At 38.3% G+C, this 14,307-nt stretch overlaps 2 protein-coding genes across 18 annotated transcripts in view; one reads left to right on the forward strand and one right to left on the reverse strand.

Moving 5' to 3' along the window:
• The window catches only part of AVEN (apoptosis and caspase activation inhibitor), a 168,908-nt gene extending 160,501 nt beyond the window's left edge, over positions 1-8,407 (forward strand). The window contains exons 4-6 of the mRNA XM_054027217.1: positions 719-814; positions 3,724-4,069; positions 7,876-8,407. Of these exons, the coding sequence (XP_053883192.1) occupies positions 719-814; positions 3,724-4,069; positions 7,876-7,994 (561 nt within the window). The 3' untranslated portion in view covers positions 7,995-8,407. The remainder of the gene's footprint in view (positions 1-718; positions 815-3,723; positions 4,070-7,875) is intronic.
• Positions 8,408-9,224: 817 nt separating this feature from the next.
• Positions 9,225-14,307, reverse strand: part of RYR3 (ryanodine receptor 3) — a 551,551-nt gene continuing 546,468 nt past the window's right edge. For all 17 annotated transcript variants that reach the window (XM_054027214.1, XM_054027212.1, XM_054027213.1 and 14 more), the window contains 2 exons: positions 10,859-10,910; positions 9,225-9,415 (listed from right to left, as the gene is read on the reverse strand). In XM_054027214.1, the coding sequence (XP_053883189.1) occupies positions 9,320-9,415; positions 10,859-10,910 (148 nt within the window). In that variant the 3' untranslated portion in view covers positions 9,225-9,319. The remainder of the gene's footprint in view (positions 9,416-10,858; positions 10,911-14,307) is intronic.

The following is a 14,307-nucleotide window of genomic DNA, read 5'->3' on the forward strand; positions in this document are numbered from 1 at the left end:
CCCCACCGAAGGGCGCCACCAGCAGGGGCTGCACTTTGTGGCAGGGGAACTAATCACCTTATTAGCTCCCCCGCTGCCACTCCGCACCTGCCCAAAGCTTGAAGTTGTGGGAGGGAGGGCAATGCAACCTTCCAGCCCACCCAAACTATGCTCATGTTAAAAAGTGGGCCGGCATGGTCCTCCCACTTTTAAAAGTGGAGGGGGCCATGACTCCCCTGGGCCATGTACAGAACTATTTTTAGCACACTAGCATGAGTCCCATGACCACAAATCTGTGGACCCGATCTGGCAGGCTTGCTCCCAGATGCAGTGAGTGACACACACGCTTAGAGCATTCTACTGCTAGTACAGGATTGTTTCCTTTTGTATATCTTCATTGCATTGCCAAGTAGGCATCCTAAACTTACCATCTTTAAAATCTCGTTTTCTTACTCCTAGTTAGTTACTGCCTTTTAAACCACCCTAAATGATTCCTTTGCTTTGCAGGTATTTTATAAATCTAGTTGTCATTTTACCCAGCTACACTGCATATACACAGTTCTAAATCTATGAATTAATCCCTACAACTCTTGAAATTATTGCAGGTGAATTATAGATTTAGGTTTGTATTGCTATATAGCTACCTTTCGTGTGTGGCGTTTTGGAATATAACACATTGAAAACATTGTTAGTTTAATTTTCTTTATGCAAGTTTTCTGTTTGTTTAATTGTATTTCAGCTATCTGCGCTTTACGTGGATTGCCAGTCATTGGTCCAGGCCCTTCAGGAGCTTCCTCTGCATCTCAGGTTGAATGTGGCTGCTGAAATGGTGCAGGTAATGCTCTGGTTGCACATAAAATTACAGGAAGATTTAAATAGTCCGGTAAATAGCACTTCAAGAAAAATAAGGTCCAGGTTCTTTGATGTTTGGTACAGGGTAACTACACAGTTGTAGTACTTGTTTCTGTTTTCACTATCCTTAATGTTTTTTTTTTTTAAACGAAACTAATTTGATATGTAATCTTTTTAAAAAATTAACTTCCTGATCTGATATGGCATAATATAAGCGTTATCCAATTTTTATGAAACAAATTTGAGTCAGTTGTCAGAATGCGAACTGCCAATCACACAGCTGAAGAAAAGGTTACTTATATTCAGGGTGTAGAAAATTAGGTAACAGCATTTCAGCAAAATGCTTTCTTCAGGCTATGGAAAACAAAATATCATTCACATAGAGGGAAGAGAACTAATGAGAGTCTTGAGTTAAAAACGGCTGTCATGAGGTTACATTTGGAGAGCAGTTTATCAGCAGCTGAAGAAAAAATGACAACAACAAAATCAATCTGCTCTAGAAAGGGAAAGATGTCTGACTCTAATAGGAAAGATTTTCTTTTCTGTGGGATTGTTCAGACAATTATATAGCTAACTTCTTTCTTACTGGAGCTGAAAGGTATATCTGCAGATGTAGAGTATATAAAGGAATCTTCATATATAGTTCTTTATCAAGTAAAGTTCTGTTCTTGCAACCAAAATGCCAAGCCTAAAATTCATTTCTTTTCCCAGTATTCATTATTCCAAGGGGATAAATTTATTAGTTAAATAAACTTATTTATTTTCTTTTTCAAACAAAATAAGAGACAATCTGTGCTGTAAATGTATTCGATTCCTCTACAATGTGTATGTGCAGATAAATAAGGTCATTGAGTGCATATTGTAATATTTAAATTAATCTTTATCTTTCTTTTGCCATTGGGCTATGCTGTGATATAACTTGTGATAGCACAATCTCCAAGAAGCTCCAAAGGAGCAAAGAAACTGCCTAGAAGTGATTAGGTAAAGAGTGGGTATTTCTTGGTTCACTCTTTGCACTGTTTTGCAAATTTTCTACTTAATATTGCTGTGTTAACTTTTGAAAAATAAAATATAAACTTGTCAAAACCATGTCTACATGCTGGGGTGATTTACAGGGTGTGTTTTGTACCCCAGTCTGTCGTTAAGTACCCCTGTTATTGGCCTGTCCAAAGGTGAGCTCCACAGCTCTCCAATGAGACTGCACTTTCTGGCTTCAGCAGTCCTGTTTTTCCCGGTGTGCTCTCCTCTGCCAGTCTCACTGAGTTCAGACTCCTGTTTAAAGATTCCTCACCATTTGAGAAGCAATGAACCCCAGTACGCATTTGCAGTGACACAGCATAGCCTTTTCAGAATGAGATAGTATTTCTTAGTTAACTGGAATATACAGCATCTGAGAACTCTTAGGTTAACCTGGAAAAGTCAAGCTTAAGTCAGAGTCCATATTGGCAGAAGCACTAACGTGCAATGCTCTCCTGGGAGCCCTCTTGTCTCTCCGTCCCTCTGTCAGTCTCTGAGGGTACGTCTACATTACCCACCGGTTCGGGTAGTGTATTGCTCTATTGGGGAGCGATCCCTGATCGCTCTGCCGTCGACTCCGGAACTCCTCCATGGCGAGAGGCGGAAGTGGAGTCGACGGGGGAACGGCGGCCGTCGATCCTGCGCCGTGAGGACGCGAAGTGAGTGATTCTAAGTTGATCTAAGATACGTCGACTTCAGCTACGCTATTCTCGTAGCTGAAGTTGCGTATCTTAGATCGATCCACCGCCCCCCCCCCCGTGTAGACCAGGCCTGAATCTGTGATTTCCTCAGCCCTGAGTGGGCATGTCTACGCTGCAGCTGGGAGCAAGCTTCCCAGCCTGGGTAGACAGACTAATGCTGGCAGGGTTCGAGCTAGCACAGTAAAAATAGCAGTGTATCCAGATGTTGACGCTCTGGCAGTGACTTGCACTAGCCACCTGAGCCCATACCCAGCTCAGAGAGCCTCAGCTGCCACCGGAGCCGCAGCATCCACACTGCTATTTTTAGAGCACTAGCTCGAGCCCCGGTAACACTAGTGTGTCTGTGCGAGCTGGGATGCTCACTCCCAGCTGCAGGGTAGACATTTCCTGTGTCTGAGGCAGCACCCTTAAAACACAATCTCTCAGACTTTGTTTTTGTTCCCATACTGCTTCCACTGCATTCAGCCCATCCTGGGCTACCAATCATTAGAAGTTAATGTTCCAGTCTTTGGGTCTTTCATTCATATATCCATTCAGTGCTTGACTGGTGCATCCGGACAGCCTCTCTCTAAGCCCCTGTTCTGGGCAAGCAGTTTCACCGCTATATACACAGTACGTAGGAATACAAAGTCAGTGGGTAAACTGAGTCACATATATTGGACATGCACATATTACCAAAAATTCCTCATTCACCAGACAGTGTCACATCAGAGAATGATTCAGCATGTGGGACTTTGGAGGGAAAACTTAAATCAGAGACAGTTGGCTAATTACTGGGCCAAATTCTCCCCTCAGTGACACCCAAGCAATTCCACTAATTTCAGGTTGATTCCTGTGGGACTGAATGAGTGTAACTACAGGCATTACTTCCCTCCCTGTATGTACTGAACGCCTCTGTTACTAGCTGCTGTTTGGTGTATTCAGAGTTTAGCCTCATAATTAATTAAAAAAATATTGCACAGTTACCTTTATATATAGATATTATTGCACAAATATTTTCAAATTTATTTTGGTACTGATTTACTTTCCTTGCAGTTTTAAAATCTGTTCCATTGAATTTAATTAAGTGATTTGTATGTGGCAGTCATGAGTTATTGTGCTGTCTTTTTAAAATTTCAACTGTAACAATTGAGTTCACCATAATGAAGACCCAAGTTTTTTCTTGTACTCATAGGCATCAACACCCACAGAACTCCCTCAGATAAAATCTAAAAGTATTGAAGACAACAAGAGGAGAGTGACTCAGTTACAACAACCTTTGGGTCAAAGTGGAATAGCATCAATCTGTGATCCTGGTAGTGATTCCGTTGTCCATTTGATGCCTTTAAGTAAAGATGGACCTGAAACAAATTCTTCAGAATCCTTTCAGAGAGGCTGTTCTGTGTCACAGCAAGAGGCAGATAATTTGGATGAAGAATTAGATTTACTGCTAAATTTAGATGCTCCTGTTCATGTAGAAAACAACTTTCTGTCAGAAACCTACAACACGACAGCTGAGAGCGATTTGAAAATGAAAAATGGTGAGATTTTTATTTTTAACCCCTTTTTAGTTTGTATTGTTCTTTTTGTAGTGATGCTTTTAGTTAAACTCCTGATTAGTAAGTCAGCAATGCTTCTCTAATCATCCCTATATCCCTGACAGTGTATGTCATTGATTTGGAGTTGCGCACTAACACATCTGTTCATTCTCTCTGTGAGGTGACCTTTAGAGAGGCACCTCTCTTGTTTAGTACTTTGACATTCCAAAACTTACTGCAGTTGCTTGTGGTTGAAAATCATGATCTAAACCTTACTGATAGAAATGAAAACTGAACTTTATATGAGTCTTTCATATATAGTATAAGAAGTACATTCCTCTGCTTCAACTTTTTGACTTCTTATAGCATAGTGGAATATGGTGCTTTCGAGTATTAGGCCTTTCAGTACCAGATCATATTCTGGCTCATAATTTGGCTCATTCTAAACACATTATTTAGAAAATGTACTCACTACAATATGCATATTTTTTGATTTCCAAGAATAGGTCTATATGGAATAGACACCATTTTTAAATAGGATGAAATGTGATGGACTGAATTGTATGTTTTGCCAGTAGCAACTGGTGATCTCATAACCACCTATAATAGAGCAGGAAGTTGTATTCCTTACAACTGAGCCATTACAAACGTTGACTATCTCCCCTTGTAAGTACTCTCACACTTCTTATCACACTGTCTGTACTCGGCTAGCTTGATTATCACTTCAAATGTTTTTTTTTTTTTTTTTTTCCTCTCTTAATTAATTGGCCTCTCAGAGTTGGTAAGACAACTCCCACCTGTTTATGCTCTCTGTATGTGTGTATATATATCTCCTCATTATATGTTCCATTCTATATGCATCCGAAGAAGTGGGCTGTAGTCCACGAAAGCTTATGCTCTAATAAATTAGTTAGTCTCTAAGGTGCCACAAGTACTCCTGTTCTTCTTTTTGTATTCCTTACTGTATGCTACATAGCAGTGATTGCACCAACTATAGCAGAAAAACAAATCTACAGTGCTAAACTAAGGTCTGGGCAGATAAATAATTTTAAATCTTAAATTGTCTTTTTATTCAGTTCATCTTTAATTTTTTCAGACTGCTTTAAAAAAACCCCATAGTGTGGATAATCCTTTAGGACTGTAGGCAATGGACCGCTTTGACTGCTTTCAGCCTTCTTTTCTTCAAAGTGTACCTCTCTCTCTTCCCCAAGCAGAATTGTGGCCTCTGAGCATAGACTTACTTCTTGGCTTTGTGCCAGCTTTCTTCTACCCCCCCCCCCCCCCCAGCTCTGTTGTAGATGTTATGTCCCCTTAGTGAATGAAAGGGCAGGACCTAGCATCCAAAAGATGCAGCTCTCTGTGAGATGGGGAGGGGTTTAGTTCCCAGCATGAAGGAAAAGGAGCCAGTCAGGACTTGCATGCAGAAATCCTGACCTAATTGTGCCTGACAGTGAACACAGATGCCTCCCTCCTCAGTGCTGTAGTACTCCCTCAGCAACCTCCCTAGGCCCTAAGGACCTCCATTCTTGATGGGTTAATAACCTTAGAAATGGAGTAACAACATCAGTTGCAAGGGTAGAGCTAATAACGTGGCGGAACAAGATCCTATTACTTGCAGGATACTTTCGCTTTTCTGAGCTAGAATTGAAAAAATGTCCTGTCAACAGCAAGATACTCAGCAGTAGTTACTATGCTGCTCTTGGATCTAGCAGACCACACAGTGATGTACCTGCCAAAACACATTATGTTTTATAGAAGAATCATTAGGCAGAAAACTGGTATACATAATTGATGAAACGTTTCCACCCTATAATACAGAAAGTGATGTTACACTGAAGAGTTTAATGGAATTTTCATTTTCAAAGACAATGAGTAACATCAGTGAAGAACTGTACTGTAGTCAGCATGCTCATTTTGAACATTTTAAGAGATCAATAGAGCTCTTCTGCAAAGCGGAACCTTAGGTTTCTTAGTTGGCAAAGTTTAAACACGTGACGGCTCACTGCTAGAGAGTTTTCTATCAATGAAAGATTTCAATACGCTTTTGAGGGCAGGGCTATTACTCAGTTACTCTACAGAAATATAACCTTTTAATAAGTCTGGAGGAAAAACACAGGGATTTGTTTCTGATTACAGGTTTTAAAATATTTTTTAAACTTTTCTTTCTTCTACATTTTTTTTTTTAGAAAAATATATTCTTGACTGCTATTATGTCTGATTCCTAAGAGTAATACATTTCCAAAGCATTAGGACTCAAGAATGGGTATAAGCATCCTCAGTAAATTTCCCTAAGGCAAAGTACAGCAGAAACTTGCTAATCCACGCCAAAACAACTGGCCATCTCTTCCAAATTCTCAGCAGTAGTGAGGTGTCATATTACTATGATTCCATTATTTTTACAAATCATTTACAAAGAAATATAATTAGGGAGATGATCCTCTCTAGGTAAAGACTGAAGCTAGATGCCTCTTATAAACCCAATTTTCATCATTCCTCCATCTTCACCAAAAGTGCTGTACCTGCATATCTTGGCTCAGGATAGATCGTGGAAAGTATGGATGTAGAAAGGTTTTCATATTTTGAAAATTATCCTAATATCTATTGGGCTTATGTATTCAAATTCCTGTTTAGGAAACTCCAGTATATTTTATTCTGTTGGTCCCTGTGAGGAATGGCGGTGCCTGAGGCAACATCTGCACTATGGAGTCTATGCTGGCATAGCTCTGTGTGGAAATATTACCACCCTGAATGACAGAAACACTCCTCCATTGACATAGCTGCATCGATGCTGGGGTTTTGTCATCATAGCTATGTCTGTCGGGGGTGTGGGTTTGGTTTTTTCCACACTGCTGACCGACATATATAAGTTAAGATAAAGCTTGTCTAAGACTTGGTCTACACTGAAAAGTTAAGTGTTGATTTAGTTATATATTAATTGCAGCTTTCCTGTACATACTGAACTCTGCATGGTCCCTGAATGCTTGAGAAAAAGATGTAGCTGGCAGCATTTTTCTGAGCCTGCAACATTTCTCAAATAGGAAAGAGTTCAATAAAAGAGATGTTTAAATGTTAATTTTCATACTTTCCACCAAAAAACCCAAAAGATGCGAAACTGAACTTGTACTTTACAGCTTCTCTCATACTCGTGATTTTACTGTTTGTTAAACTGTATATTGTTAAAAATGCTGAAGTTAAAGTTGTACATTTGAGAAGCTGCCACCATGAACAGAGCAAGAAACCTTGAGCTGGTATTACAGAGTGTAAAAAAAGACCTTGAAATAGCACGTCTGAGAATGATTTCTGTGATATTTCTTGTTTTCTTAGGAGATTTGCATTAAGTGAGAAACACAATGCAGACATAAATGTGTTGTCACTAAGATACCCCTCTAATAATCACAAAAAGAGCTCTGCTGCCATTACCTCCTGCTGATCTCTCACATAAGAGAAAGTCTGCATTGGACAGGAAACAAGATAGGTCTCAGTAGGGGCATGGAATCAGGATCAGTTAGGAATTTTGTAGACTGGAAACCTAGCTCTGTTAGAAACTATAAGCTCTTCTTTTACAGTGTCCCTAAAACAATCCAGCAAATTAGTCAGATGGCAGCCACCTAATGACTGGTTGCTTTACTCACCTGCTTTTTTTGTGATTTCTCCCAGTTAGCTGACATACACTCTATTTAAATGTCATCCTCTCTTTTTATTCAATCAGGCACTGAAAAGCAAAATGCTAACTTTGTAATATCTCAAAAGTTTCCATAGTGCAAAAATAAACTTCTACCTTGAACTGTTTCCTGTATTTATTTTCTTAGTTCCGCTAGAGTTGGATGTGACTGAAGAAACGAGTTCAGCATCTGAAGAGCAGAAAACTACAGCTAAAAACGTTACTGAGGAAGAGCTTGAAGATTGGTTGGACAGTATGATCTCCTAAAGAAAAAGAAACCTGCCTGAAGCCCACATTTCATTGTCATGCAAGTAATTGAAAAATAAATGAACATGGCAGAAGTTAAGTACAAAATATCAGTCTACAAGAATTCACTGAACTAGCTGCTTTAGCTCAATGATTTAATATACTGCATGACGCCTACTTTTATTTCAGCCAGTATTTGAAATAATACATTTGGATAAATTCTAAATGACTGTTATTATCGAAGAGTTCTTTAAACAAAAAGGTCTAAAGTTACAGTTGAGTTCATTAAGAAGGATCTTGTAATGAAATTTGGATTTTTTCAAAAACCTGTGCTTATGATGTAAGCTGCAAAATAATACACGCTGCTAGAGCCTTGTTTTGACTTGTACTTGCTATCTATAGTCCCAAAAAATAAAATAGTGTTAGTAAATATAGTCGTGTGTTTAACTGTGCATCCTGTGTTGTATCGGCTTTCTATTATGTAATCAGCAAAAAATAAGGTGAAGACAACTCAGTTATTATTTATTTGGTTATTGCAGTGGGCATTTAATTTTATTTGAAGAAAAATGCATAAAGGTAGCAGCTTCACTACTTACAGATGACCATAAAGCATTATTTTATTTTGGCCTTTTAACAGCAGCATCTTACCAGCTGTTATTGAAAGAAGTATATGAATACTCTTCAAGTGCAATTTCATACAGTAAGACGGAAAAGCAACACAACTAATTAATAGAACTGTCAATCTAAAACACTAACATAAATAAAAACCTTGCATAGCTATGTCTACAGAGGTTTTAAGGCACTTAATCGATATTTCAAGGTCGATAAAGTGTTTGAAAATTTTTCTTTGACTGCTTAAAGCTTTTCAAGCTGTATCTTGATACATTCACTAGCAAATACCATGGGAAAAATTAGATTGCAGTTACAATGTTTAATTTCACAATGTGAGTCATAGTCACCTGACATTCAAGTGCTTAAGATTCAGATATTGTGCATTTAAGAAATGATGTATCTTTTAGCCCTTTCAACTATACCACCAAACATTGGGTCAAAAACAGTTACAATTTCAGTCTATGTTTGAATTGGAAAGTTTAAGGTAACTAAGTCTTCAAGGTATAGATTTCCCTTTTTTTTTTTTTTTTTTCCAAAAAGAAAATTGAAATCCAGACTATAAGGCCTGTGTTTTATCTGCTAGGCACAGAAATCCTAAGTGGATGGTTTTAAACAAGTTCACAGTAAAGAGATGGTAAACAAATGTGACCTTTGAATTACACTATAAAAGGTAAGTTTTTAATTTTTACTGGGTTTTACATTTCATTAACATATTAGCTTCTTTCAGGATATGTTTATCCAAGTTGATCTTCATATTGTTTACGGAAGCAATCTCCAGCTGGGAAGAAATCCCAGCATCTTTCTTGGTACATTTTCCATACAAATGATTCCTGAAACAGTAAGAGAAAAAAGGTGTTTTAGTTTTAACATATGTTTATTTTCCGTTATTGCTTTACACAAAATAACCATACTTAGTACTGTCCTTACCATGTACACACATTACCACTGATGGCACATAAGAGAACATTATACAACCGTTAGCGCAGGTTTCAACAATAAGTTTATAAAGTTTAACTGTGCAGCTTTCTGTACGTAAATACCCAGAAGTAAATTTTCAGGGCATAATAAAAGAAACTGGGTACTGTATTGTTATAGGAGGAGAGGTGTCTCTTAGGGCTAGTCTACACTACTGCGCTACATTGGCGCAGCTGTAACATGTCTGATGAAGATGCGCTATGTCTCCGGGAATTTCTCCACCTCAACGGGAGGCAGAATCTATGGACACTGCTTTCAGGCAATGTAACTTGGCTTACCCCTGTGCAACATAAGTTACATCAACTTAAGTGGTAGTGTAGACAAGCCCTCGGTCATGGTCTATGAAAAGTTACACCAATGTCATTAAATCAATTTCGTCATTCCAGTGCAAACCCCCTACATGAACAAACTGTTTTTAGCTCATAGGGTAAGTTACAAAATCAAGCTAAGCCAATTTAAATGTGTAGTATAACTATATCAATTTTAAATCAGTTTAGATACCAGTGGACTTTTCTTTGTTCTGAAACTTCATAATTTTAAATGTACATAAATATTCTTTTAGAAAATCTTGGACACATCCAATATAAAATATGCATTTTGCAACTACTTTTTAGTACTGAAAATCAGCTATTGTACTGAAGATTAAGTCTTCCTAATTAAAAGTTTTGTTTTAAATTGTACTTATATTTGTTTAAACTTAAAAAAAATCCTTAAAGAGAACGTTAAAATAACTGTGTCCCATTAATTTTGAACCTGTCAAACTTTTTTTGAATAAATACCCTCATATTAGTATCTTCAATTATACAAATTTTAAAAATCTGATGGTCTTTGTATTTTCTCCCAGCTTGGACAATAAAACATGAATCAGTTGCCCATTTGAAAATAACTAGAACCAATTTCAGATTCTTGGAACAATGCATTTTTTAAAAAACGGAAAAAATTCTATGGGTCTAAGATTTTGTAATGGCTTATTTTTACAAATTAAATTAATATACAAACACCACATTGTGAAACAGGGATGCTACTTGCATATGACACAAAAGCACAGATACAAAAAGTATATTTAATAGTATGTACTCTCCACTCTGCCAGCCCCCCACCTTACCACAGACCACAACCTTAACTCCGCATTCCCTACTGATGGCAGCCTCCCAATACTAGTAGTTTGGTGTTTTGGGAAGGGATAGCTTAGTAGTGTGGTAAAGTCAAGGTTGAAGTTTCATACACAGACCTTGAAGATGAAAATATGAATTTATGCTTCATTTTAGCTTGCTCTGAAAATTCTCCTTCATACTCACCTGACCAGTGTGCTCAGTTTCATCCTTATTAATGAGATACATTAGAAAGAAGCTGAAACAAGCACAAGAAATATTTGTTAATGTGCAAAATCTAACATGCTATTTTATCTCTATAGTTATATTTCCTGACAGAGATGAGGTGTAAGGGAAACTCCACACTAGGTAACAAAATAGTGTTGAAGTTAGTTGTGAACATGTTATAAAGTTCTTTCAGGGTCAAATTCTGTCCTCTGAGTTCCCGCCCCTTTGCAGTTTTTAGTTCCTATGATAGTGTTAGTACAGACACTGGATGTGAAATCCCAGTGATCAGTATCAAAAGTAACCTACTTTATCCCAATTTATTATTAGCAAAGAGAAAGTTAAGGGGTGATTTGATTACAGTTATAAGTATCTATATGGGAAAGATATATTTAATAATGGGTTCTTCAGTCTAGCAAAGAAAGGTACAACATACTCCAGTGGGTGGGAGTTGAAGCTAGACAAAATCAGACTGGAAATGAGGTGTAAATGTGTCACAGTGAGAGTAGTTAACCATTGGAACAATTTATTAAAGGTCATGGAGGACTGTCCAGCACTGATAATTAAATCAAGATTGGATGTTATGCTCTGGGAATTTCTGTGGCCTGTGTTATACTAGAGGTCAGACTAGATCACAATGGTTTCTTCTAGCCTTGTAATTTATGAATTTCCTTGTGTGGCTTGAAATTACTTTGGGCTTTTCTTCACAGCAGTTGTATAACTTGCACCTACCTGGACTTCTGTGCACACGTAAAAATATCTAGCTTGATTTAAGTGGTACTTTAAACTTGAGCTACCTGGCCCATGAGCGGGCTGTCTGTTGAAGATTGAGGGCTGCTTACACTCAAACTAGTAATTCAGTAGTGACTCAGCTACTTAGTGTTGCTAATCAAGTCACTCTATACAGTTTGAGTGTTTTGCAGTGTGACTGCTCTCACTTGAATTAAGCTAACTCAAAAGGAGTTAACTTGAGTGTAGGTGATTGGAACTAACACTGCTCTGAAGACAAGCCCTATAATAACATTGGTTTTATAATTTGTATCTTAGCATACAATCAAGCACTATTGAGGAAATTCTGTGTCTAGCTTGAGTAACTTGCTAGGTACTGAGGGTAACCGTGAAAGGAATTAATGCAGAGTATGGGCTAGAGTGGCCTCTAAGGCTCATACACATGGGGAGTGGGGGGAGGAGTAACTCAAGATCTGCATAATTGTTCCCTAGACATCACCCAGCATAGCCTCACAGGGATATCCTGGCCCTTTTGGGCTGGGAGTTTAAAAGCATCCTAGGGAAGTTAGGCTTAGACACCCTACTCCCACTGAAAATCCCAGCCTTGTTTTCTCTAACCTTGTTTAAACGAATGGAAATACCCTCCTGATACAGCAAGATCATCAGACTTAATAAAAAGTCAAGCCATAGTAAGAAAGAATACAAGCATCCTCATAATGACTCTAGCGTAATTAATAACTAATAACAACAGCATGGGAATAGCATTTCTTTTTTCAACTCATGACAGTACCTCCCCTAAAGTATCTGCTTCACCAAGAGATAAACAGTGTCTTCACAGGAACCTTAGCTTTAGGCTAGTAACTTATTTATTATAGCACCAACCAGAGAACTGATGGCTGCAAACATCTTGGAACAACAATTAAGACTCACTTGTGCATTTTAAACTCTATGGATTATTAGAAAGATATTGTACTATCACTCTGACTTATGTTAATGTCTATTCTAACTCTGGTGTTATGATTTGAAATCCAATCATTTTCAGAAATAGGTGGCTTTGGAGTACTGCCAACTGTACGGGGAGACTTTGGCAAACCAGTAAAGTGCCTAAAACCACTATGGCTTATTGTTAAAAAGCAACCTAGTCAGCAAGCTGTAAATTGGCCATTCAGCAAACTCAGCTTGACCAAGGCAGGAGGGGAGGGGGTTTTGGGGTGCCACAGAAGGGGCAACTTGACCCCGCGTCCTTCCTGATAAAGAATTGTGTTGAAGTTGCTGATGCATGCATTTTAAAAGAGCAGGAATGTCTATTGGGGTCTCAGAGCTGCAGACTCTAGAAAAACCCACACCTGGTTAATCAATAATTAGACAGAACCTCTTGCTTGAAACTGGTTACTTAACAAGGTTTCTTTAAGGGACATGTCATTCTATTACTAGTGTATAAATAAGGGGAAAAAGCTTGAGATAGTTGGACTCGTCTGGGGACTCTTTTGGACTCTCCCTCTGGATACATCTTGCGGTCCCCACCGGCAGACGGAAGATTTGGCCACCGGAAGCCTGCCGCTGTATCACTCGAGAGCCACGCTCAGCTTTGGTAATTATCAAGGGCTGGGGGTGTTTTATTAATCTTGTTGTGGACGTGTGTAAGTGCCTGAGACTAGTAAAGTTTAGCTTTAAGTGAAAGCACTCTTGTGTTGTCCTGTTTGTGCCAGCCATCTATCGGTCAGACGGCCGTGTCTCCCCTGATTTATTTCCTGACACTTCCTCGCACAGAGTAAAGTTACCAAGAGCTTTGGATTGAAAGAACCCTGGGTAACACCAACAAGTTTAATGTTAATGAAAATACCATTTCAAAGGTCTGGTATTTCTGATGCAGTCCTGGACAAGATTTTACTTGCTATCATATCCCTATCAAGCTATACCTAACCCTGCAGTTTAGCCCCTCTCTACATCAAGAATATCTGAAAGCTGATCATAAGCCTTTCACTCTTCAAAATGATTTGGCTTTATATTCTGAAAGCTTTAACTATGAATTGGTCTCAAACAGTTCTCTGGGACTATGCCTTATCACAGCTAGCCAACACAGCTTGACGGTGTCAAATCACATAGTGGTGTTTTTGTTCTTCTTGTACATGTATTTTCACAAGTGATTTTGAAATAAACACCCAAAGTTTATAAATCAGGTACTTCGCAGATAACTTCCCTTCATCTTTCTACTGTAGCCTTGTGCTGTTCCAAAGCAGGCACTTCATGCTTTACTTTTATACTGTGAACAAATATATTGGCCATGTACATGAGACTCCCAGACATATTGTAAATATGGCCAGAGTAAGATTTAAACTTGGTCATGAATCAGTTACAATGTGTGTATTAATATAATCATTGTTGTACTCCTTGAGAAAATATTTTAGAGGCAAACAGATTTCTTGACATTTTATATTTATAATGATACAAAGAAATAGTGCAAAAGTTGCATCTAATCTCTATGCTAATGGACATAGAAAAGAGGTGATATACAGCTCCCTCTGCAAGTGGGCAGAAAAATACCCTGGGATCTACCATAGCACCTCCAATGGCAGGGAAATTAAATAGAAGACAATTATCCAGTAATTTAGCAATTCTGTTCTGTGTGAGAACTGTGTCAAAGCCATGTTCTCCCACCTTAAGAGTTGCTGATGTTTCTTTACTCTGACCACAAGTGACAA

Source organism: Malaclemys terrapin, chromosome 4 (genome assembly GCF_027887155.1).
Source record: "Malaclemys terrapin pileata isolate rMalTer1 chromosome 4, rMalTer1.hap1, whole genome shotgun sequence".
Taxonomy (NCBI): Eukaryota; Metazoa; Chordata; order Testudines; family Emydidae; genus Malaclemys; species Malaclemys terrapin.